Source organism: Rhinolophus sinicus, chromosome 15 (genome assembly GCF_057876585.1).
Source record: "Rhinolophus sinicus isolate RSI-liver-muscle chromosome 15, RSI-T2T, whole genome shotgun sequence".
NCBI lineage: Eukaryota > Metazoa > Chordata > Mammalia > Chiroptera > Rhinolophidae > Rhinolophus > Rhinolophus sinicus.
In genome coordinates, this window is record NC_142515.1 from 17,120,058 (window position 1) to 17,144,255 (window position 24,198).

A 24,198-nucleotide genomic window follows, 5' to 3' on the forward strand; every position below is an offset into this window, starting at 1 on the left:
GCTGCCATAACAGAATATCACAGACTGAGTAGCTTAAATAACGGACAATTATTTTCTGACTTCTGGAGGCTGGAAGTCTGAGGTCGGTGCCGGCGTGATCAGGTCCTGTGGAGCGCTCTCTCCTGGGCCTGCAGACGGCCATCTTGTCACTGTGTCTTCACATGGCTCGATCTCTAGCTCCTCTTCTTACAAGGCTGCCAGTCCTATCAGATTACGACTCCACCCTTATGACGTCATTAAACCTTGGTGACCTCCTAAAACCCCTGTCACCAAATACAGTCACACTGAGGGTTAGGACTCCCACATATGAATTTGAAGGGGATACAGTCCAGTTCATGGCACAAGGAAAACTAAGAGAATAGCATCGTTATAGATATACTGTTCAGTTTTAGAAGGTCCTGGTTCTGGATGCTCATTTTAATGAGGGGAAACTGAGGGCTGGAGAGGACAGTTGGTTTGCTGCAGTCACACACCTTGCCATGCATTTGACTCGTGCATGACTGGGGGCCTTTCCACTGCTTTCACCACCCCATGTCAGAGCAAGAGAAAGGTAAGGGGCCATTGCAGCAGAGGCTACGAAGCCCTCTCCCTGAGAATCCTGACTTGTCTGGCAGCTCAGCTTTGGAGAAGAGCACAGGGCAGGAGTAGGGGTCTGGAACTTTCTTGGGCAAGAAACTTACTCCACTTTTAGTGCTTCAGTTTCCCCATCTGTAAATTGGGATAATAGTAGTAAGTACCACATAAAATGATGAGTATTAAAGAAATACAGAAAGCATAGAGCTCAGTGTTTATCAAATAATGAGCGAGAGAGTGTGTGTGTGTGTGTGTGTGTGTGTGTGTGTGTGTGTGTGTATGTGTACACTCTGGTTTTTCATTTAATTTTGTGCTGTGTGTATTTTTCCTTGTCATGAAAATAGTCTTTAGGAACATGGTTTTAGTGGTTGTACAAAGGTCTGTTGCTCCCGAATTTTGAACTTGGAGAGTAGAAGAAAAGGAGGGAAAAGGGGCTACCAGGGCCAAGTGAGGAAGAGAAGATGAGGCAAAAGAAGATGAAGCAAATAACTGATATTTCTTGTTTGTTTTAGGAAGAAATGAGGAAAGCAGGTTGTCACCAGACTCACAGTTCAGGGAACAGAGGCTGTTGTCACTGAGTTGAGTTGAGTTGACACCAAGACCCAAGCAGCTAGCCTACTGAGGTGTGTGTGTGTGTGTGTGTGTGTGTGTGTATATGCGCGTGTGCACTTGCGTATGTCACACCCTCTATCTGTATATACGTATATTGTTTATCTTAGGGAGGCCTCAGGATCGTGTTTGTCCTGGCAATGGATTTATTGCCAAAGCCCCCCCACCCCCCTCTCACTCACACACACACACACTCTCTCACTCTCACTGTCACACGCACACATACATACACACACAGGCATTTGGGGCTGTGGGGTTCTAGGCCTATACTTTTATACTTTTCAATTGCATGTCTCTGTGAATGGCTCCTATACGCTTAATATATATATTTTTATTTGTTTATATGTTATGTATATGTGCTAGTGTCTGTCTATTTCAGATAGGAGCAAAGATTAATTTCTTTATTTTTTTTTAGAAAAAATAAATACAAATAGAAATTCTAGTATTTTCTGTTTGCACCCCAGTGGATCACTCAGTGTACCCCTGAGGTGTGGACATCTCTCTTTGGGGCCCAGACCTCCAGTTGTTAGTTAGGTCTGTTAGCACTTGGGGGTCAGAATCAGAGGAGCGATACTGTCTGCCTGTTCCTTATAGTGGGTGTGTGGCAGCCCCAAGGGATGAGTCCATCTCCCTTCCAAGCCCCTCGAGTTTCTTCCCTGAGACTCCTCTCCCCTACGTCTACCTCTCCTTGGGCATCTCTCCTGTGTTGGGAGATTCTGGTGGGTTTGGTTGGTGGGTGACTCATCCCTGGGGCTTTGCCAAATATCTGTCTGCTAAGAGATGACATGACTTCATCCTGTGAAAGTTATACTGGGAGCATTAAAAAAACTTCGTTAATAAGTGGCTTGCTTAGTGGTTTGAAAAAAAATAGGAAAGAATCAAATAGCATAATAACAACTCAGTGCCAGCTTCTAGGCAGTGTTTTAGAACTGAGGTTCATGAGCTCATTTCCTTATAAATCTTTGAATTTCCCTACTGTGGTAATGTGGTTGTCAGTACTCAGTAGAGAAAATAGTTAAGGTGAGTACTGGTTTAGAGTATGTGAACTTTCACTCTATGCATCTATTTTACCAAGATGTTACTTGTTTAGCAAAAATCAAATATTTGCTAAAGAAGTACTCGTATACCTCGCAAACGTAGAAGATACTGGCTTGGATTAAAGAAAAACTGGAATATCAAAAATACCTTTCTGGTGTCCTATGACTAGCCTCTTAGAAACAGGAAGGGCTGTTTGCTCTTGGGAGTTGGGAAACGTAGGGCGTCATGTTAAAGGCCGTGATGGCAGTTCTTGTGTATCCCTCTTGTAATCTCTGGAAGGGGTTGCTTTTTGCTACTGAGACTTGGACTCAGCCCTTCAGTGAGGCCTGGTTGTGGGGCGAGGCTCTTTTCTTTGCAGTGCTGCCTTCCAGGCACTGTGGCATGCATTCCCCGTACCTGGTGTGGGGTATAAGGGAAGCTCCCGGCTCCCAGCCTTCGCCATATCACCAAGTTCTCCTCAGGTGACCGGGAGTGGGAAAGTGACTGAAAGCTGATGAGACGGTGTTTGCGACGACTCTACGTACCTGTGTTGCAGGGATTCTCAGGGTGCCATTTTTACCAGGGGGCTAATGAAATCCTCCTTTTTTCCTTCTCACTCTTATCTTAGGGTTGGGTTTCCTTATGTACCATCTTATGTTTCTCACAGGCTTCCAGGATTGAGGCAGGGTCAGATTTTCCAAATCCTGGCAGGCCACCTTAAAGAAGGCGCTTAATGATGACCCTGCTATCGTGATATTGGTGAATTGCATCCTTCTGGGTAGGACAGTGAGCTTGGGCCCGCTGGCGATTGCTTCTTATCAGTTCTTCCCTCCATAGGTCTGAAGGACACACCAACTCAGGAAGACTGGCTGGTGAGTGTGCTTCCTGAAGGATCCAAGGTTGGTGTGGACCCACTGATCATTCCTACAGGTGAGTGAGCTTGGGCTCTTCCAGCTTGGCTGAGGAAGTGGGTTCCAGGTGCCTCTGCATCCTCCTTGTTTGTTGTGGGTTGTGGAACACTTAGGGACGCAGCATGATTTGATGGCACAGTAAAGGTCAAGGTGAGGAGATGAATTCTGGCACAGGGCAGGGGAAGCCACTGGAGGTGAAGAGTCCTCTTACAGTTTCTCGTCCCGCGTAGCCAGTGCAGGGCCACAGAAGGATTGCCTTTCAGAAGGCGCCAGGCTCAAAAGTCCTGCTGCCAGTGATGGGCATTCAGTCACGGCTGGGCCATGGGTGTTTCTCCTCAGATTACTGGAAAAAGATGGCCAAGGTTCTGAGAAGCGCCGGCCACCACCTCGTTCCTGTCAAGGAGAACCTTGTGGACAAGATATGGACAGACCGCCCCGAGCGCCCGTGCAAGCCCCTCCTCACACTGAGCCTGGATTACACAGGTCAGAGCTGAGGCTGTGCCCAGTGGGCTTTTCAGCCATCGTCCCCTCCACCTGCTGCCAGGGTCTCCCCCCACATCCCCTGAGTCAGTCAAGTTTGAGCCGATGGGGGGACATTGGGGCATTTGATGAAAGTGGTAGCTTTAGTTGATTTCCACTGTTGCCACCTACTTGCCACTATTTTGGCAGAACTTACTCTTGCACAGCTCTCCTGGGCAGACCTTGGGTGCTGTTAGGATGGCTTTTTTACCCCTCAGTTGCTAAACTACCCCTGTCACGTGTCTGACATTGCAAACAGAGCCTAGAGGTTTCTGGGTGCCATTTCCTTTTCTTCTGCAGCATTTGTAGGCTTACCTTCCTAGGCACCCAGCCCTTTTGTACCTTCTGCTTTAGAGGTTTTGGGGTGTGAGTGGGTTTCTTTGGCCTGTGTGATAGTGGTGGGTGAGGAATGAGTTCTGTGAACAGTTTGTAGGAGATGAAAGTGTGGATTTATAGGACAGTGAAGGGTGCAGAGGGAAAGGCTGGGAGGTGGGGCTGCAGGGGAGGGAGGCCTGCTGTAGAAACAGGAGAGGAGAGGTGGATGGGGGATGTCTGGAATGTAGGCACATTGCCCAGAGGGGTCCTGGGAAGAAAGTATTACAGTCCAGACTCTCCGCCAAGTTTTAAATAGCATTCCTGAGCTGAGCTTCAAAGCAGCGTTTGGTTGTGGGGGCAGCCCCCAGCTTGCTTTCCTTCTGACACCCTCACCAGAGGGTATCGCAGACTGGGGGGATGGGTCCAGTGAGTGGCCCAGGGTCAGCTAAACATTTTCCATCAGCGTGTTTTGAATTTTTTTCAAACTGAAGCAGAGGCTCTGACCTATTGCCTGTAGGAGAGGGGAGAACAAATGTTGCTGGTAAGATTTATGCTCAGCAAAGATTTGAGTGCCCACGAGGTGCAGGACACCGCTAGGTGCTGGGTGAATAGGGCAGATGCCTACCTGCCCTGTTCCCTGGTGGCTGCGACCTGAGTTCTGTACTGTCCCATGGCGGGTGGAGGTGTGGTGATGGGATGTGCTCCTCTAGGGCCACAGTTTCATCGTGGGGAACAGCAGGAGGCCCTTGCTGTGTCTGAGAGTGCAAGTGGTTTGGCAGTGGTAGTCACAGTGAGTGAGACCACTGGGAATTCCTGGGTCTTAGCATGAAGGCGAGTAAAGTGCTGGGTGATGGTCCCCTGCCCGCTGAGACTGGAGGGGTTCTCTCTGGAGGTAGAGTGTTCGCAAAGCTCCCAGTGCTTCCTCTGTCGCATCAGCGTTTATACGGTAGTGTGACCATTGCTGCTTTAATTGCCTGTCTTCTCTTCTGGATCGTAAGCTCCATGAGGGCAGGGACTGGGTGTTGCTCAGAGATGTCACTGCAGTGACCAGCACAGCGCCTGAGATGCTGTGCTAGGGAAATCTCGATTCTTCAGAGACGTTTGTGGGATGAACAAATGAATCAGTTGTGCTGGTGAGGTGGTCAGGGCTCCCTGCAGTCAACTGGCTTGGACAGAGTCACACCTCATGTGTAGGGCTTGGTTCCAGGCCACCTGTGCTCAAGCAATACGTTCCCTAGGATGTGGCGCCGATTCAGAAAGTTTGGGATGCAGTTAGGTCCCTGGGACCAGGGCTGGAGTTGCACGTACGTTTGGTTTTTACAGGCATCTCCTGGAAGGACAAGGTTGCAGACCTTCGGTTGAAAATGGCTGAGAGGAACATTGTGTGGTTTGTGGTCACTGCCCTGGATGAGATTGCGTGTGAGTATGCTGGTTTCACCATTCGGACACATTGCCCAATCTCTCCTTTGGGTCTCTGGGAATCTGTGTGGTCATGCCATTCAGCTTTCTGAGTGGCCAGGGAATATGCAAACACCGTGTCACCAAATGCTTATAGGATATGCCAAGGAGGATGGAGAAGGAATTACAGGGAGTGCGGGAGAGAAATGTAGCCTGACCCTGAGGAGTAGAACAGCCAGGGCCTGATGCTAAATCTGTGGTGATGTCCACCTCGGGCCAGTCTCTTCAGGACTGTGAAACCTCTGTGGAAGGACATTTCCTCCAAATGTTTTGTGTCTGTAAACATTTGTGTCTCTCTCTATAAGTGGAGAAGTGGGATCATAGGAGATATTTTCTTTTTTCTTCATATACTTTTTCCTGTGGTTCTCCAAATTCTTCACAGTGAGAACGTTCTGGAAATATTTCTACCTCAGAAAACTTAGGAACTGCAAGTTCTTCACTAAGCCTTTTGATACAATAGCAGTTTCTCAATTTTTAGATCTTAAACCACCCTCATGCAGTTATTTAGTACCTTCTATTATCTTCTAGAACCTGAAGGAGTCTGGTTGAACCTTCCTGTCCTGTCTGCTATTTTCTGACTTGATTTGACCCAGGGTAACTTAGAAGAGGCACTGCCTTATCTTTTTATTTTCTCACTGGAGAAAGAGACACTACCACTACCCGGTGTCCTGTTTCTCCAATTCCCAGCCCCCAGACTTTGTCAAGTGTATCAGTGATTTACACCCCAAATTAACTTAATAACCTCAACATCAGAGAAAATAGCATATAAAGCAAATTTCTCCTTTTTATTACTAAAAACCCCCCACATTCCCATTGTAGAAAACCTGGCAAATGCAGAGGAAACAGAAAGAAGAAAAAACTCACTTAGAATCCTGTTATCCAGAGACAATCAGTTAACATTCTGTGCATATGTACTTTTGTAGCTTGATTTTTTTCAATGTGTCAGTTGACTCTAAGCACATAAGCGTGATTTTTTAATGATTATTAGATAATCCCATCATATGGTTATATTATTATTTAACTATTCCCCTAAGGATGACTTTTGGTTGTTTCCCATTTTCCCATGGGAAATATTTTCCTTATTAATACTGCAATGCTGCCATCAAAATCTTGGTGCATCAAAATTGCTGTCTTAGTTTTTGATAATTTTCTTCCTATTTTGGGTTGGCCTTTAGGGGTGGTATTCTGGGTTACAGGATATGTGCGTGGTTGGGCTTTGACCTATCTTGCTATTTTCATGCCAGAAAGGTTGTATGTACAGTGTTGTATGAATACGCCCACCGTTCCACACCCTTGTCAGGCCCTTACTATCTTTTTTCACGTGCTTGTTTAGTCTGATAGGTTAACAATGTTGCCTCATTGTTTTACTTTGAGAAGCCATCATTTAAAAATAGAGTCAATAGGGGAGCATTTGAGATCTTGCTAGCTAACACATGTCATCAATTTGACTCAAATAAACTCTTATAAAAAAAAAAATAGAGGCAGTACTTTTACACCAGGGTCTTTTGGAACTCTGATCCTCAGGAGAGAAAGCACTAAGCAACAGGAACCAGATCTGTGCTCTCTGCTGGTCCCTCTAGTTTCTCAAACATGCAGTCACCTCACCAAACCCGACCCTGTCTGTAGGCGGGCCCTGGACCCAGCCATAGTAGCACAGCTGACCCTTGGGTGGGCCTCTCTGACTCACTGCTTTTGTTCCTCTGCTGGGAAGCTCCACCTCCACAGGGTTCACTGACCCTTCCTTACAGGGAGGGCCTCATTTGGCTTCCTTCTTGGGTGGGTCTCCACCCTAGGTCGTTTGCCTCAGAAGGGAGACAGCACTTGGCTCCTTCCCCTTGATTTGGGAGTGCCAGAGGTTTTTCTGCAGTAAGGCTGGGCCTGGCAGGTCATCACCAGGTGGACTATTTCAACCCTTTGTTTGGAGGCATTTCTCCTGTTTTCTTACTAATAACTCCTCCATTCCCTTCTCCTGGGACCAGTGAGGTGGTGGTATAAGAAACAGTTCTGGTGCCATCACATGGCGGACAGGAGCAATTGCATCTCAGAGGTGGAACCCGGAAGTATGGCTCCCTGTCTTTGAATCCTTCCATAGTGAGCCGTTCCCTTCCCTACAAGCCACCCCCTTAAAACCTCAAGTCAGGCAGGTGACAGGGACCCTCTTTTTCTGTTTGTTTGTTTTAGGGCTGTTCAATCTCCGAGGATCAGATGTGGAGCACAATCCGGTATTTTTCTCCTACGCAATCATAGGACTAGAGACGATCATGTGAGTGTGTCCCACACCTGAGAGTCCTTCCCCACAGCTGCTCAGAGTCCCAGTGTCCCCTTCTGGTCCGCGCCCACCAGTCACTGCCTGACATACCGCTCATCTGCTGCTTTGCTCCTGTTCTTCCCTTTTCTGCCATTTTTCCTTTCCCTTCTTGTCTTCCTTAACAGTAGGTATTTATTTATATCCTGCCTCTACCCAAATGATTTGCAGTCTATGAAAGTCTGTATAGTACTATGCGATAGAGGAATAAGGAGGTGAAGACATCAGAACAAAACCGAGTGAGGTTAGCTCGCAAAATTCCTGCTGCAAAGTCTTGTTCAGGCCACATGTTTGATTCCAAGTTTTCTAACACCAGTGAAAAGGGTTTGTAGACCCAGTTACAAGGCACACAATCCAAGATCCACAATCAAATAAACCCAGTCGTATGAAGGTCAGAAACGACACAGGAAAACCCCAAGTCCCATGTAATCCAAGCATCAGTTTGTCTTTTAAAGTTTCTTGTGCCTTCCTGCCATTGCTCTTCTATTTGGATGGCTTTTTGCCTTCAGACAACATTTATGGAATGCCTGTTATGTGCTAGGATCTCTATAGGCTGCTGGGATGCATGAGGCAGACAGGGGCCCAGGTTAGAGTTGGGGAGATGAGTATCTCCTCGGGGGTTCAGGCACACGAGTGGGGACTAACCTGTCAGTAGGATGGCTACAAGTGTTATAGCAGGATATGTGCGTGGTTGGGCTTGACCTAGACTTGGGGTCAGAGGAGACTCTTGGGGGAAGCAGTGTTGAAGCAGAGATTAAGGGTACATGTGATTTGGCTAGGTAGATGAGGGTGAGGGGAATGGTGATCGAAGCATAGGGAACAGCATTTCAGAGGCTCTGGGCAGGAGAGACGACAGTGCTCGTGGAGGACCTGTAGTGGGTCAGTATGGTCGGAACACAGAGTGGGAGCCCAGAAGGTGAGCAGAGGCCACGTAAAGGAACGCCTTGTGAGCCAAGTTCAAGACCTTGAGCTCTTACCCTGAGGATATTTGGGAGCTATTGAATGGGTTTTTCACAGGGTACCACATATTCAGGCGTGTAAATCATAAAGAATATTATGGCTGTGAAAACTAGGATGGGTAGGGGAGGCTGGGGGCAGGGAAACCAGATAGGCGGCTGTGGCACTAACCCAGCTGAGAGATGGCAGTGACTGGCCAGGTTGTAGCTAAAGCTGGACAGATTTGATGGAGATTTAGGCTACTGGTCCAGAGATCTTAATGAAGGAGGGAAGGAGGAGCATCAAAGGGGACAGTGCCCAGGTCCTGCTTGAGGAATTGGGTGGATGGTGACAATGTACACAGAAACAGGGGACGCAGTTTGGAGAGCAGGATTTGGGAATGGAATGGGGAGGAAGGGAAAGCTGCTCGGTTTTGATTGCCAGTGGACAGAGCCTGTTGTATGTGTGTGGGTCACTGCTCTCATTCATGAGCTCTCCTTCTTCTGTCACCTCACCTCTGGCCCCTCTGCAGGCTCTTCATTGATGGTGACCGCATAGATGCCCCCAGTGTGAAAGAGCACCTGCTTCTTAACTTGAGCCTGGAAGCCGAATACAGAATCCAGGTGCTTCCCTACAAGTCCATTATGAGCGAGCTCAAGGTTCTGTGCACCAACCTCTCCCCAAGGGAGAAGGTGTGGGTCAGCGACAAGGCCAGCTATGCTGTGAGCGAGGCCATCCCCAAGGTTGGTAGCCGCACTGAAGCCCGTCTGAGCCCTGTCACACGCCCTTCCCAGCCCCTTCCCAGGTCTGGCATTGCATGGCTTTGTCTTTGAAGCAGAGGTTGTTCAGGCAGATCTCCGGGACTGGCTGTCACGTCAGAGGTGTCGTCCCCCAGATGAGCTCTTTGGGCGGAGCCGTATTGACAGGCGAGGGGCCTTAGAACCCACCAAGTCCTGTGTTTTCCAAAGTCTGACATGAGAGAGGATTTCAGGGGCTGCACAGTAGTATTTAGGTTGATTTAAATGTGTCGGTTTTAACAGTGTTTCAGTGTATCCTAGAAAAAAATAAAACTAGCATGTGAGATCATGAAAATACAAAAAAGTTTGAAAAGAAAGTTGAGTTTAATAAACTAAGTTAAAAAAGATAACAAAGATAAAAGAAGTGAATAAGAGTCCGGGGCAGGCAGCTAGGATAAGAGCTGTGCAGGTGGTATGATAATGCCCGAAGTTTGGGGAACATTACCCCCCCACCTCCAACATTTTATTTGTAAGGAGACCTGAAGCCCAGAGAGGCTTTGGGAGTTGGGGATTTGTCAAAGGTCAAGTTGTAGTGATAGCCCTGCCCTTAATTGAGCTTCTGCTGGGTGATGCTAGGGAGCTGACACCTGTCCCCTCATTTTAACTAGGGCTCTCGGGCAGGACTGGAATCCAAGCCACTTTAGATGTCACCTTTTTGACTGTCCTGCCCTGGTCCTCTGATGCCAAGTGACCTTTGGCAGAGAGGACCAGTGATGTCCTTTCTTCTCCATCAAGCTGGGAGAGACCAGACTTGGCCTTGTAGACCTGGCTTTCCCTCACACCCTGTCCCTGTCATACTTTAAGACACTCGGTTCCTCAGAGCTTTCCTTCTTGGACCTAAGTGGGGATCACGTCTGCCTTCCCTGTTTCCTGAGGGGCATGTATGTGAAAGAGAATAGAGGGTGGAGGGAGCGGAAGCCCTTTGCAGGGCTCTGTGCAAGTGCGCGGTCGTCCTACCCCCGCCCCTCCCCATAACACAGGCTGGATTCTAACTTGTTCTCAAATGAGGAAGAGTTTTTCCCAGCCCTTGGAGATCAGACCATGAATAGTAGCTGACGTGTGATCCCTGAGCGACAAGGGGGAAGGAGCATGAGCCCTCCCTCATCAGTCACGTGTCTCCCGAGACATTGGGAAAAAGCCTCCTTTGTGTAGCAGTAAAGGGGTTATTTTGGTCAAGCTTTGATCGCTTGGTGAACTCTGACCATAACCATAGAGGCTTGAAAAGCAGTATCTTGCTGATGGCTGGCAGTCAGCAGTCTCAAAGAGCTAAGGGGGTGAGGGATAGAAGAGAAATACCTTGTTTGATGTACTTTATCTTTCTGGATGAGCTCAAGCCTCTTTTGTCTTGTTCAGCGTCGTCAACCAAAAGAAGAAGCAGGTCTTCGGGCCCTACGGGATGGCCAGCTGGGTGGGTCCTGAGTGGGAGCTCTTGAGATGATTGGTCTGCCGTGTGGTGTACTGAGTGCAGGGTGATTGCCTTGGTCTTGGGTGAGGGGCCAGGCTCCGTTTCCCATGCGCTCGCCTTTTGGCCCTAGGATCATCGCTCCTGTATGCCTTACACCCCCATCTGCATCGCCAAAGCTGTGAAGAATTCTGCCGAGTCAGAAGGCATGAGGCGAGCTCATGTGAGTAAAGCAGCCTGTGTAGAAGAGGGGATGGATGGTGATCAGAAGGCCGGGCTCCCTCACCTACTTTGTGGCCTTGAGCGTGGCACAGGTTGGAACCTCTCTGAGCCTTGTGGTGTTAATGAGAGAATGAAATAACACACTCAGTGGGCTCCATCTTTGCAAAGTATAACATACAACACAGAAGGAGATACTGATGCCGATAGTGTAGGAGATGGTGATGATGGTGAAGCCTCTTAAAAGGCCCAGGTTGTGTTTGAAAACCGGTGCGAGGTCTAGGAATATTTGGGGCCCAGAGATGGCTTTTGCCAGTGGCCTGTCTTTCCCGACCCCTATGAGACAGGCATGAACCTTCTGGGGGAGCTGCATGTGCTCTGAGGTGCGCGGGCCCCTTCCTGATCGTGCCTGACCTACTGAACAGCCCAGGAGCCCTGCCCCTGACAGGGGGAATTGTGGCAGGCTTATCACAGGGAAAGCCTGACTGGTGGGCCCTCATTGCTGATGGTCTGTGCCCTGCAGGTGCAGCTCTCAGTATCACGTTAGGGCTGGGCTCTGATGTGCTCATCTGATTCTCAGTAATAACTTTAAAAATGTCTCCATTGTTTGAACAGATTAAAGATGCCGTTGCCCTCTGTGAACTCTTTAACTGGCTGGAGAAAGAGGTTGGTTCTTAGTCTTTATTTAATTTATGGGTATAGGTTGTCCAGATTCTAACTGTGATCCTCATGCGATTCTAACCCTGACACCCTCCATGCTCTGGTGACCATGAAATCGATGACCTTGATCTGATTTTAGCACTCTCTTTTAAAAGTTGTTCTTGGAAATTTGTTGTGTATTTAAAAATTCTTTAAGTGTAGAAAATAGTAACAAGAAAGAAATTGCTTAACAGAGTAGGAATTTTAGGTTAAGGAATTATCTTGTAACTAGGTGGAACTTAATTATAAGGAAAAATGACTCATGCTAATATTATAGGCAAACTGATTGTATTTAAAGAAAGAGATCTTTGTGCATTTTGAACTTCAATTTAAGCCGTTCAACTTTTTATATTAAATTGATTCTTGGCCATTAGTTTCTTGACTTCTTTCTGCTATTATTATACAATATCACATTCCCTTTAAATATTAAATAAATAACTTTTTAAAAGTAGCTTAAATTGGGAAAAAGAAAATACCACACTTATTGCAACCAGTAAAACTATTATTCCACATCTGGCTATTGTTCATCTGTGTAAATCATTTTTTCAGTATAAATCATTTTAATATGTCTCTCAATGTACAGATATGATTTTTGTTCATTTTACTAACTTAGTATCATAGTGTGAGCATTTTCCATGGACTTTGAGACTTTAAAAACATGATCCAAATGGAGACTGTATTCAGTGGTTAGACTGATGTATTTACCCATTTCTCCTATTTTCAAATGTTTGGGTTGTTTTTAATTTTTTGCTATTTATTAATATTAGGTTGGTGCAAAAGTCATTGTGGTTTTCGCAGTTATTTTTAACCTTTTGAACTGCAGTTACTTTTGTACCACCTCATAACTGTAATAATATCATTGCATTTATCTTTATTATTTATTTGGGATGACTTTCTTAGGATGATATCCTAGGAGGGGGTGCTTTTGAATTTTTAAACGTAGATGTAGTAAGTTTTGGGAGGTTTCAGGATGTAGTACTGAGGTAAAATAGTTGAGTGAAAAACTAAACAGATAGAAACCTTTCTACTTTAGATAGCTTTGGTGAGAGCCTTTGGAAATTCCCTCCTGGTGAAAGATGAGGCATAAGCTGTGTCCTATAGATTGGACAGTTGAGACATGGGAATTGAGGGAAAAAAGTAAGCTTTCAGTGTACCCTCTTTAATATGTAGGAGACACATGAGTTATCACACCAGACGATTTATAAACAACTTCCTTGTTAGGTGCCCAAAGGTGGCGTGACAGAGATCTCAGCTGCTGACAAAGCTGAGGAATTTCGAAGGTAAGGGTCTGCCTGGGGCCCCATGAACCGTGTACTCATTTCTTTGGTGAGTTAAAGGAGGGTGGGAGGGCCCTGGTTCTTTGCACACGAGAAACCCTGCAGCTCTGCTCTGCGCCTCTCTGTTCCAGGCAGCAGGCCGATTTTGTGGACCTGAGCTTCCCGACCATTTCCAGCACGGGACCCAACGGCGCCATCATCCACTACGCGTAAGGCCTGCGGACGAGCGCGCGGCTGGGCTTCGCTGCTGCTTCGGCACAGGAGCCTGCGCAGGGGAGAGAGTGTTTACAGGCGCCCCAGTGCCCCCCTCCGCGTGTCTGCCAACACTGTTCTGATACGGGAACTAAGACCTTTAAGGTCTCGTTTTCTCCAGCTCCCCAAGCCTCTAGCTTTTGGGAGCTTCCTCTTGGGCTCCGATGTATGGCGCTGTCAGGCTCCAGGAGGTACTCAAACGGGTTGTCCCGCCCTCCTTTCTGAGGCTGCAGAAGCTGTAGTCATAGCTGTATTTATAGCTGGGTTCATAGCCCTTGAATCACGATGATTAGAATTTTCTAGTGTATTTCCTGATGGCAGCCTTCTTGATAGACTAGCCCCAAAAAACTTCATACCAACAAAACTTGTCACTAGGTTGTGGAGTAGCCTCATGGGTAGGGAGATAATAGCAACCTCTCTTCCCTCCCCATGGGCTTGAAGCCTGGCACCCCAGCCTCTGTGGACCTGAGCTTCCTGACCATTTCCAGGGCTTTTTTTCAGGTGACCTACAAGAGCCCACAGACCCACAGAGCCGAGTGTCCCTGCACTGTGAGATAAGAGGGGTGCTGACAGGTTTAGAACGGATGGATCTGCCTGTGGAGATGGTGGGAAAGGGAACTGGCGTGGCCACCCACGGGGCTCCAGCCTCAGCTTTGCCCCGTCAGCTGGTTTTGCCTTGTGTTGGGCACTATGAGTTCTTTGCTTCCTGTCTGTGATGTGCAGTCAGGGAGGGAACACTCGGTCTGTCTCCCTCTGCGTCCTTGGGCACAGGTTCCCCCACACCCCCTTTTTATAATTGCTGTTAGAGTTTTTAGTCTAGGGGCAAATTCTGAAGCTGTTTGAGGGAGATGGTCACAGCTGTGAGTGCACAGTTCTCTCACATGAATGTTTCTATTCCAACATTAAAATAGCAAGAGGACTTCAGCCTTTGTCTGATGTTTAAATCAGGTGATGAATTTCCAGGCTGGATACTATCCTAGAATTTGCACATAATCAACACATTAAAAACTTTCAGAACGAGGGAGGAGAATTTGCTTCTCCTGTGGCGTTTCTTCATGGCAGGGCGCTGGAGCTGGTCCCCTGTCTGGTTGGAATGGCTGCTGACACCCTTTTTGCTGCAGGGGTGGGTGGTGCCTGGAAATGAAGACGCTCTCTCAGCGGCAGCACAGAGACTTGGACTGCTCTCGTCCCTTTTAACTTTTCCCAGTGCAGTGACACTGTGTGGAAAAGGCACAGGGAAAGCAGCTCACTTTTTAAAAATACCTCCTGTTCATTTGGAAAAAGTGCTACAGCTTAAGAGCATCACAATCCACTCCTTTTCCCAACAAAATTCCCTTGAGTTTTTCTTCCAGATTGAGACACTTACCTGCCTTCTGGTGGTCTGAGAACAAGTAGGGAGGCCCCTAATGGGGTCAGGACTGAGGGAGGGATATGGAGGCCGAAGCAGGGGCCCGGGGCCCCCACACCCACCGACAAGTGACAAGCCTGAGGCAGGGGCCCGGGGCCCCCCACACTTAGAGGCCAGTGACCCGCCTGCCCTGTTCCCAGTTCCCAAGGCTAGTTTGGTCCTGTTGTGTCTATTGATTATTTTTGCAGTTTTTAACAATTATAAATACCTGTTTTGTTCCAGAGATGAATGGAGATAGATATTAAAAAAAGGAATGTTATTTTACCTTCTCTTGAGCTTTTTATCTAGTTGTGGTAATAGGCTGACTGGGTTGTCGAATAGTATATGGTTAATATGAGTTCTAATAATTAAGTTATTTGGTAACTTTGTTTTTTGATATAGTCTCAGACTTATATAAGTTGTAAGAATAGTATAAGTATGCCCTCCTCCTGGATTTTGCAAGTGTTTACATTTGGAATAATTAATTTTTAATTAACTTTCTTAGGCCAGTCCCTGAGACGAATAGAACCTTGTCGCTGGATGAGGTGTACCTCATTGACTCGGGTGCTCAATACAAGTAAGTGAGCTGGGGCGGCCACACAGCATAACTGCTGAGTCAGGATGGCTGAGCCAGGATGGGGACAAGCCGAGCTCCAGCCGAGAATGCTCAGCTCGTCGTCTCATTCGGCGCCGGCCCCTAATGGAGTCATTCCTATATCTTGTCCTTTTTTTCTCCCCTACTTGAAATAGCCCAGTTGTGACTCTCTTCCCACAAAAGACTGTTTGACAGAAACATTTCAGTCCTTTGCTGGAAGTTTAAATTAAATAACTGAAAGCAAGCTCTCAGAGGCATTGGAAAATCTGCCGCAGCCCAAAGCTGCCTGCTAGCTCCCTGCAGTTGCCACAGCTTAGGGCCTCATGGAGTCGGGGCTTAATTTTGAATGAATGACTGAGAAACGAAAGTTGCCCCTGCATTTCCTTCATGTCTTGCTGCTTTTACACGCATCTTTTAGATTGGTTTCTTAGAGGAGAACATAAAATTTGGTAGGGTCTTGATGTGGGGCCCATGAGAAGGGGCCAGGGTAGGTGTTGTCTGCACTAAGAGAACACAGACAAGGCTTTTAATGTCCATTCCGTGGCTGCCGGCAGACCTAAGTATTAGATGAGCTTGGCCAAGTCCACAGGGACCACAGCTGGCCTTGGGGATTGGTAACAACAGCCAAGAGCTAAGGGTATTGGGACTGCTTGGGTAATGGTGTCAACTTTGGTTCACTTCTAAATTTCAGCAGGCTTCCGGAAGTTATCCTTTCTCTGTCAGGACTGTGTGTTTGGGTATTTTTAGGGGCCAATAAACTGCTTGCTGTCCTGACAGGAGGAATTGGGAATTTGGTCCTTTTTTGCTGGAAACAGGCTTGTGTGTACTTTGTCCTCCTCCTCATTCATAATCCCCGTGATGGTGTCTCCCGTGAGACAGTTCTCACACTGTAGCCCAAGAATGTGTGTGTCAGGGCCTGACTGAGTTCACTGCCACGACATTGGGCCATCCTTGCATTCACACTTAGTCTCATTTTATTTTATATAACAACCTTATTGAGATGTATATTATTCATATACCATACAATTTACTCAAAGTGTACAATTACTGGTTTTTAATATATTCACAGAGTTGTCCAACCATCACCACAGTCAGTTTTCGAACATTTTCATCACCCTAAAAAGAAACCCCTTTTCCATCTGTAGTCACTTCCCATTTTCCCTATCCAGGGAACTGCTGCTATACTTTCTGTCTCTGGGTTTGCCTGTTCTGGACATTTCATGTAAATAGAATTGTATGATCATATTATATTCTGGAGATTTCATATATGTGGAATTATATGGACTTCTGTGTCTGGCTTCTGTCACTTAGCATGATGTCCTCAAGGTTCACCCATGTTGTAGCCTGTGTCAGTACTTCATTCCTTTTCATTGCTGAATAATATTCCATTGTGTGGATAGACCACTCATCAGTTGATGAGCATTGGGGTGGTTTTCACCTTTTGGGTGTTATGAATCATGCTGCTATGAACATTTGTGTACAGGTTTTTGTATGCACAAGTTTTCAATTCTCCTGGGTATTTACCTAGCTGTGTAATTGTTGGGTCATAGGGTAACTCTTTGCTTAACCTTTTAAGGACCTGCAAACTTTTCCTAATCGGCTGTACTATTTCACGTGTCCACCAGCAGTATATGAGGGCTCTAATTTCTCCACATCCTCACCTGTCTCATATTTGAGCAAAAGCTTATTTTGACTGAAAACTAATTTGCCCTTTCTTTTGGAAAGGGATGGAACTACAGATGTGACCCGGACCATGCATTTTGGGACCCCTACGGCCTATGAGAAGGTAAAGTGGATGGAGCAGAAAACTCAAGAGGCCCTCTCTGCTTTCTTAAGAGCGTTGCTTTTATGAAAAGGGATTATATAAATAAGTAAAAATTACATGTGGGATAGTAAAAGAGCTCATTACAGTAGAGACAGGCTTATCTGCTTTATGAGGTCCATTTAATTATTGGAGCACTTTTAAAAACATTCTGTCTGCTAAGGTCAAAACAGCTCAGATTCAAGTTTAAACAGCTTTGGCCTTCTTCTGAGTCAGGAAATCTCTTTGGAGATGGAAGTGGGATAATGAAATACATGCTTTTTACAAACAGTATCTATATTTGATTCTGAAAGCCACCTCCTTCTTTTTTCAAGTTCAACATTCCTATTTGTAGGCTCAGCTCTTTAGGACCCCTCTGCAGTGACATACTCTGCTTAGTTTCTGGTCTGTCTGGCAAGGAAAGGAGGAAACAGCTGTGAGGTAGAGAGAGGTGCACCAGGAGTCTGGAGACTGGGCTTCTGCTGTTTATTGGCTCCATGCCCTTGAACGAAGCACTTAGACCATCCATAAAAATGGGGATACACGTACCCATCTCCAAGGTTGGTTTAGAAGGTTCCATGAGCCTAGCAAGTTCCCAAATCATAGTCGTTGAAATCTGAGCCCTCCAGCGAATGTTGTTTGAGTCTCTGAGTGAATGTCGGGGAACTTCTTCAGGAAGTTTACTCCGGAAAGAGGGTTTCATGTGATGCAGAGGGGCAGATTTCATAGCTTTGGTCCCTTGCCTTGTCCATTTATAGGTACCAGCACCTTAGAAGAGTTTGACCTTGGGTCCACGTACCTTTGGTGTGACTCTTTGTGCTGTGAAAATAGCCCCAGATCTGATTACTGGCAAGCCACTAACTTTCCAAACAGCGCTTTGCTTGTCCGGGCAGTAGGGATAACCCCTGAGTGTGGCATGGTGGCAGGGAGCACAGATGGTGAAGCAGGACTGCCTGTCTGAGGCCAGATGCTGCCGCTGAGGGACTGCACTACCCAGCATGCACCTTCATCTCCCTGGAAAGTGCGGATGACAGCAGTGCCTCTGTCACGAGGTGTGGGGTTAAACGTGCAGTGCCTGGCCCAGAGGAGTAGCTCAGTAATGTTAGCTAGTGTCATCAGTCCTTTGTATTTTCCCAGTTTTTCTAAGGCTCAGATGACATAGAGTGTGTCAGAATGCTCATTGTAAGAGAAAGATCTGTGGGGTCATCTGTCTGACAGTTCTCTTTTACTAACTTAAATTTCAAGATTTTCTGGAAAGTTGGTCACAAGGCCAACCTTTCTTTCCACCAGACTTTTTTCTCATTACTTTGATTTTCTGTGTGGTATTGCTAAAAATTTGTCTGAACTACCAGAAAGCTACAGGACCAGAGCTCCCGACCCCTCTGTGCAACATGCCCCCTGGTTTTCTTTGGCAGGAATGCTTCACATACGTCCTCAAGGGCCACATAGCTGTGAGCGCAGCCATTTTCCCAACCGGAACCAAAGGTAGGTGGTTCCTTCTGTCATATGGCTTTTTCTTTTTCAGGCATCAAACACCTGTCAGTTTGAGTGAAAGGATATGTCCCTCCCTGTCTGTGTCAGCCCCCAGGCCACTTCCGGCCCAGCGGGGCAAAGGGGTTGCTGCATGCAGTGTGTCTCCTGGACCCACTGACTGAGCGCAGAGGGCTTCCCAGGGAGCCAGGCTTAGGGTTGGGCCTGGTGTCTGCTGTGTGTGTCTCTCCTGAGCACTGATGGTGTTGGATGACACATGCAGGTGGCTCTCAGGAGAGGACAGCAGGCGTGAGGGCAGCAGCACCTGAGTGGTATTTGGTGCAGCCTCTGGTCTGCTCTTCAGCACAGGCCAGCACCTCCTTTCAGGACCCTTGGTGGGATTTATTTTACCGGAAGCTGACTTTAGATATATACCTCCTTGCTTGAGGACTGGTGGGTGGGGCATTAGACGGGGAGTTGACAAGACCTGGGCCTGCACTCCTCTCCCTGGGTACCAGTTTCCTCATCTGCTGTGCCTGCCTGCCTGCTTGCAGCCTGGTTAGAATCTCATCTTTGTAATTCTGAAACCTCAGGGTCCCAGAGCTGGGAAGAGAATGGCTGTGTCACCTAACGCAGCCCTTCCCTGCTGCAGGCGACCATGCCCTGCATCAGCATCCTGGGCTAATGATCCTCCAGCTTCAGACTGAGCTCTGACTGGCTGAGGAGTTGTCCTCAGGAGCTCTGATTGTTAGAAAGCTCTTCCTTGTGCTGGGCTGAAATCTGAGCCCTCCAGTAACTTACCTGTTTTCTGTTTCACCCTCTGGAGCCAAACATAACAAATCTAATCTCTAAAGTGCTTTGCAAATTGAAAAGTACTGTACAAATATCATCAAGTGGCTCTTTGTGTCTTTCAGGCCACCTTCTTGACTCCTTTGCCCGCTCAGCGTTATGGGATTCTGGCCTAGATTACCTGCACGGAACAGGACATGGTGTTGGATCTTTTCTGAACGTTCACGAGGGTCCTTGTGGCATTAGTTATAAAACGTTCTCCGATGAGCCCTTGGAGGCAGGCATGATTGTCACTGATGGTAGGTGCCCCTCACACAGAGGGTGTGCTTGGATCCTCCAGCCTTTTTGAAAGCTCTTTATTGTTTTTTATATTTTAATTGTTTTAAACTAAATTGGAAACAATTTCCCCTTCCTGTTACCTTGAATTAAATAACAACAATATCAACCTTTTATAATTATAAAAGCGACACATGTTCATTGTAGAAAAAGTGAGACTGGAACAGTGTGAAGAAGAAAATGAAAATCATTTGTAATCCAACCACCCAGGGGAAACATGACTTAATGTTTTGATATGTTAGCTTTTTATATTTGTAATATTTTTTATCATCGAGCTTATCCTGGAACTATTGTCTGTATTCTGCTTTCTAAATATATTTCCTTTCCCACATCATTACCAAATTATTGTGAATGTATTTTAATGCCTGCATCATTACGTGTCACCCATATGCACCACGATTCATTTGGTGGCCACCCCTCCCCACCCCCCATTCCTGTCCTCCCTCCCCTGCAGTCGGTTTTCAGGAACTGCAAAACCTCCCTTTCGGTACCTCAAATGCCTGTTAGAAATGGCCTCGTGGGAGAAGGGTGCATCTCTGGGCTCTTGTGTCTGGATTGATGGATTGACGGGCCCTTCACCTGTTTCTCCTCTCCCTTTGGGGCGGCGCTGTCATCCCAGGAGGGAAAGCTCTATGCGTATTTCTCTATGCTGGGCTGCTTCTCATTTGGGGATTTGGTTTGTTTTAGAGCCAGGGTATTATGAAGATGGGGCTTTTGGAATTCGCATTGAGAATGTTGTTTTGGTGGTTCCTGTGAAGACCAAGGTGAGTAATTACGTATTTATTCATCTTTAAGAATTTCCTTATTCCTTAATGGGGAAGATGAGCCAAGACCTTCCCCCGATATCAGAGCCTCTCCTCTGCAAAGCTGGAAAGAGAATCCTTAATGAACTGGGACCCAGAACGAGTTCACGGAGCCACAGGCAGGCCCCTACTTGATGTGACCTGGCTGAGTTACTAGAGGCAGCGTCTTGTCACGAAGTCTCCTCTACTTGGGGGTGCTGTTTAAAGGCCCCGTACAGACCTGATTCCATTTTCAGGCCTGGAAACTGTATTTTTAACAAATGCCCCAGGTGATGTTTATCAGGCCAAGCTGAGGAACGCTGAGTTATGCCCTGGGTCAGGCCCCACGGGCAGGCAGTAAGACAGGTGTTTCGCTGTTGCCCTCTCCCCCCTCATGTCCCCAAGAGGTCACAGGGCTTTAGGTGCTAAGCTTTACCTAAAAGACCTGTTTGCTCCTCCTGCATTGGTGACTATGAAAATCGAACAGATGGAGGGAAGTGGCTTCCTAAGCCTCCAATGGGTTGATTGGAGGAATCTGACCTCTGCTTCCGTGTTGAAGTCACTGTTCTTGAAAGTGACCCCACGTCACTCCCAGAGACCCAGCATGCTGTTGTGTGTCCCGGCTGGTCCATACTATGTGGAGTGGACATGCCTGTTGTCTGTCACCTTGGGTCTGGCTGGGTCAAGGCAGGGCCGCATGGTTGACTGTTAATAAAATGACTTGGGGGATTATACCCCTGCAGAGTCTCGAGAACCCAAACTAGTGATGCGCCTGAGCCCAGATACTCCCACACCCAGCCCCTCCTTCCTGTCCATCACAGGAGGCATCAGTCTTGTGGACCTGCTGCTGGAAGCCCCTCAGCAATGCTTGTTTGGCTTTTCCTGGTGGTACAGACTGTTTGTGCAGCGGAGCCGCTCCTGGCAAGTGGCATCAGCTGTTTTTAGCGTGCCTCCTGTGCCGGTTAAAATTGTGACCAGCTGATCATTTCTTGATTCCCAGTTAACCTGGCTCTGAGGACTGGTCATGGCTGGTGGGAGTGACCTCATGGTGGCTCATTGTGGTAAAGAGGTGTAAAGCTTCTGTTTTCTTCCTTCTTCCACAGTATAACTTCAATAACCGGGGAAGCCTGACCTTTGAACCTCTAACTTTGGTTCCGATACAGACCAAAATGGTAGATGTGGATTCTCTTACAGACAAAGAGGTAATGAGAGAGTCTTAAGGGAAGGCAGAGTGTGTGTGTGTGTGTGTGTGTTTGGGGGAGGGGGGGCAGCAGGTGGAGAGCTACACTACATTCTCTACTCCATTCTCACTTTTTAAGTCAGAGGTGTAGGCCCTTGAGTCTGATTATCCTAAGTGCCCTGAGCACTAGGTGCTTTTCCATCTGAAAGGGCCCTGGGAGTGGCCCAGGGTTGGCTGCTGCGGTCACCTTCACTATTGAGCTGCTTTGCATGGCAGGCTTCCTTGTAGCCCGGCTTGGCCTTGCTGCGGACTTATAGCAGTCTGCTTCCTTTAGACACTACCCGGTCCCCTACGCCCAGCAGGGGCTAGTAGGCTGTTATCGGCGGGGACTGGAGCCCTGGCTGGTCAAAGCCAGTTGGCAGCACCACCCCATCTATCGACCCTTGTGCCTTGAGGCCTCTTGTACCCAACTCGACCCCTTAGCCGGCTTAGGTACCTGGTCCAGACCATAGTCCCAGAGGCCATACTTTTGTGACACCACTGCCTCCCAAACGGTGTTCGGCTCATACAGCAGCCACTCCCATGGTGGTGTCAGTTTTCCCAGCCTCGCTGCCCTGGGGGGCCGGTCAGGCCCACTCATGGACAGTGAAGAGAGTGGGTGGTTGTTCTCATGGTAGAACTGGCTTCACTCCAGCCTTTGCCCTCCTCCCCACCCACCGCAACGGAGATTTCACGCTTTTCTGGCTACAGGACTTTTACCATCAGATCCAGTGGACCAGGGCCTGGTGGCTTCCTTCCTTCTTAACTCTTTTTTGTTTCCTGGTGTGGTGGCCACATTCAGTTGAGGGTCTGAAAGTCAAGCTTCCTGCCACCCTGCAGCACCACCGTCCTTGGCCACCAAAGGTTTGGGGTTTGTCTAGACAGCCACACTCGCAAGACCCACATCCTGGTTTATTCAGCTTGTCAGTGGGTACAGGATAGGAAACTGGGCGTGTTGGCAGGCCAGCTCCAGGTGTGTCTCAGCAGGAGTCTTCACCATGGTCCAGGGCTAGTTTTCAGGCCCTCTGTTTCCTCCCCCACCCCAAGATGGCTCAGGTGTGAGGAAATGAGGCCACTTTGGTGTGTGCAGGAGCTGAGACCCCCTTCCCCCTCTGTCTTGTAATGGCCTATGTGGATGGCTTCCAGAGTTCTGTCAAAGGCAACACCTGTTACAAGTTACCCTCTACTCAGGGAAGCCCCAAACCATGGCTTGTCATGAGGTGTTCACGGTTCCTTCACGGTCATGGCCAGTCCACATACATAGAGTATTCCAGGAGCATTTTCACCGTAAGCAATGTGGCCTCGTCCCATCTATCTCCAGGGAAATAGAACCCAAGGAAGTCACGTGTGCATGAGCAGGGTGAAAGGGTTTTGTGCTCCTTTCCGCTCGTCTTGTGATCGCTGCGCGTGGGGCCTGTGGTGAAGGCATCGTGCTGAACACGTCTGGTCGTCTTTCTCCTTCTTGTAGTGCGACTGGCTCAACAACTACCACCTGACCTGCAGGGACGTGATCGGGAAGGAACTGCAGAAACAGGGCCGCCAGGAAGCTCTCGAGTGGCTCATCAGAGAGACGCAGCCCATCTCCAAACAGCATTAATACCTCCATTTACAAAATGTTTTTATAAAATGCTCTGGGGAAAGGACGAAACCTGGCCAACCCCAACGTCTTTTCCCCTTTCCTCTCCTTTCTTGCCTCCCCTTTTTACTTTTAGACTTTAAGAACTGAAAATCTTCTTATCCTCTTTGATATTTTTCTTGCAAACACCTGATCTTTTATGATTTTTTTTTTAAATTGTTGAGAATGAGCCAAGAATAAAATTGCTGCACCTGAAGCAGGGTCCCCACGAAGCTGAACACTCATCAGGGGAGACGCCCCAAGAGCCACCGTGAGTTCTCTGGCCAGAGATGCTGAAACGATAAGTGCTCTGTACGGTCAAGTTCCAGGTGCTAGTAGTACATTATTCACCTTAATGCTCATGGGACTGTATTTATAATTAGTGAATAAAATGTCAGAAGATGCTTTGTCTCAGCTGTCTCTTTCCTCGTAGCGCTGCCATCCTGCATGTCAGGCGACCACATCCCCAGGGCTGGTGGCCTCTGGGACAGACGTTTCTAGGTGGAAGGCCCACTTTGAGGGGAGGCCCCTGGCCTCCCTGCATGTTATCTGGCTTAATTGTAAGCCCGTTCTTCTTTTCTCTAGAAAACCTAATATTTTGGTATTTTTATTATCAGTTTTTATTTTCTGACTTTAAAAATGTCATTAATATACAGAAAAACAATGAAAGATAATGTAGAAAGAGAGTCTTCCATGACCACCCTATAGCAGACATGGCAGATGTCTCACCCATAGCACCACAGCTCACATGGTCTTGTTGCTTGTAGACAATGGGCTTTCTCTTGATTTGCAAACGTGGGGCAAGTCTGTGGGGCCAGGAGAGCTAGTGTCCCTGCAACCTCAGACCAGCAAGGCTGGGTTTAGGAAAACAGACTTCCTCGCCCCTTGGCTGGGATGTCCCAGGCATGGTCTACA

The 24,198-nt window shown here is 47.6% G+C and overlaps 1 protein-coding gene across 1 annotated transcript in view; it reads left to right on the forward strand.

Annotated features, from left to right (window-relative positions):
• XPNPEP1 (X-prolyl aminopeptidase 1) overlaps nucleotides 1–23,687 on the forward strand; it is a 46,513-nt gene extending 22,826 nt beyond the window's left edge. The window contains exons 6-21 of the mRNA XM_019725094.3: nucleotides 3,037–3,129; nucleotides 3,450–3,593; nucleotides 5,268–5,363; nucleotides 7,584–7,665; nucleotides 9,176–9,386; nucleotides 10,976–11,065; nucleotides 11,677–11,727; nucleotides 12,982–13,040; nucleotides 13,169–13,246; nucleotides 15,182–15,253; nucleotides 16,997–17,057; nucleotides 18,488–18,557; nucleotides 19,457–19,630; nucleotides 20,355–20,431; nucleotides 21,553–21,651; nucleotides 23,137–23,687. Of these exons, the coding sequence (XP_019580653.2) occupies nucleotides 3,037–3,129; nucleotides 3,450–3,593; nucleotides 5,268–5,363; nucleotides 7,584–7,665; nucleotides 9,176–9,386; nucleotides 10,976–11,065; nucleotides 11,677–11,727; nucleotides 12,982–13,040; nucleotides 13,169–13,246; nucleotides 15,182–15,253; nucleotides 16,997–17,057; nucleotides 18,488–18,557; nucleotides 19,457–19,630; nucleotides 20,355–20,431; nucleotides 21,553–21,651; nucleotides 23,137–23,265 (1,586 nt within the window). The 3' untranslated portion in view covers nucleotides 23,266–23,687. The remainder of the gene's footprint in view (nucleotides 1–3,036; nucleotides 3,130–3,449; nucleotides 3,594–5,267; nucleotides 5,364–7,583; nucleotides 7,666–9,175; nucleotides 9,387–10,975; nucleotides 11,066–11,676; nucleotides 11,728–12,981; nucleotides 13,041–13,168; nucleotides 13,247–15,181; nucleotides 15,254–16,996; nucleotides 17,058–18,487; nucleotides 18,558–19,456; nucleotides 19,631–20,354; nucleotides 20,432–21,552; nucleotides 21,652–23,136) is intronic.
• Nucleotides 23,688–24,198: the final 511 nt, after the last annotated feature.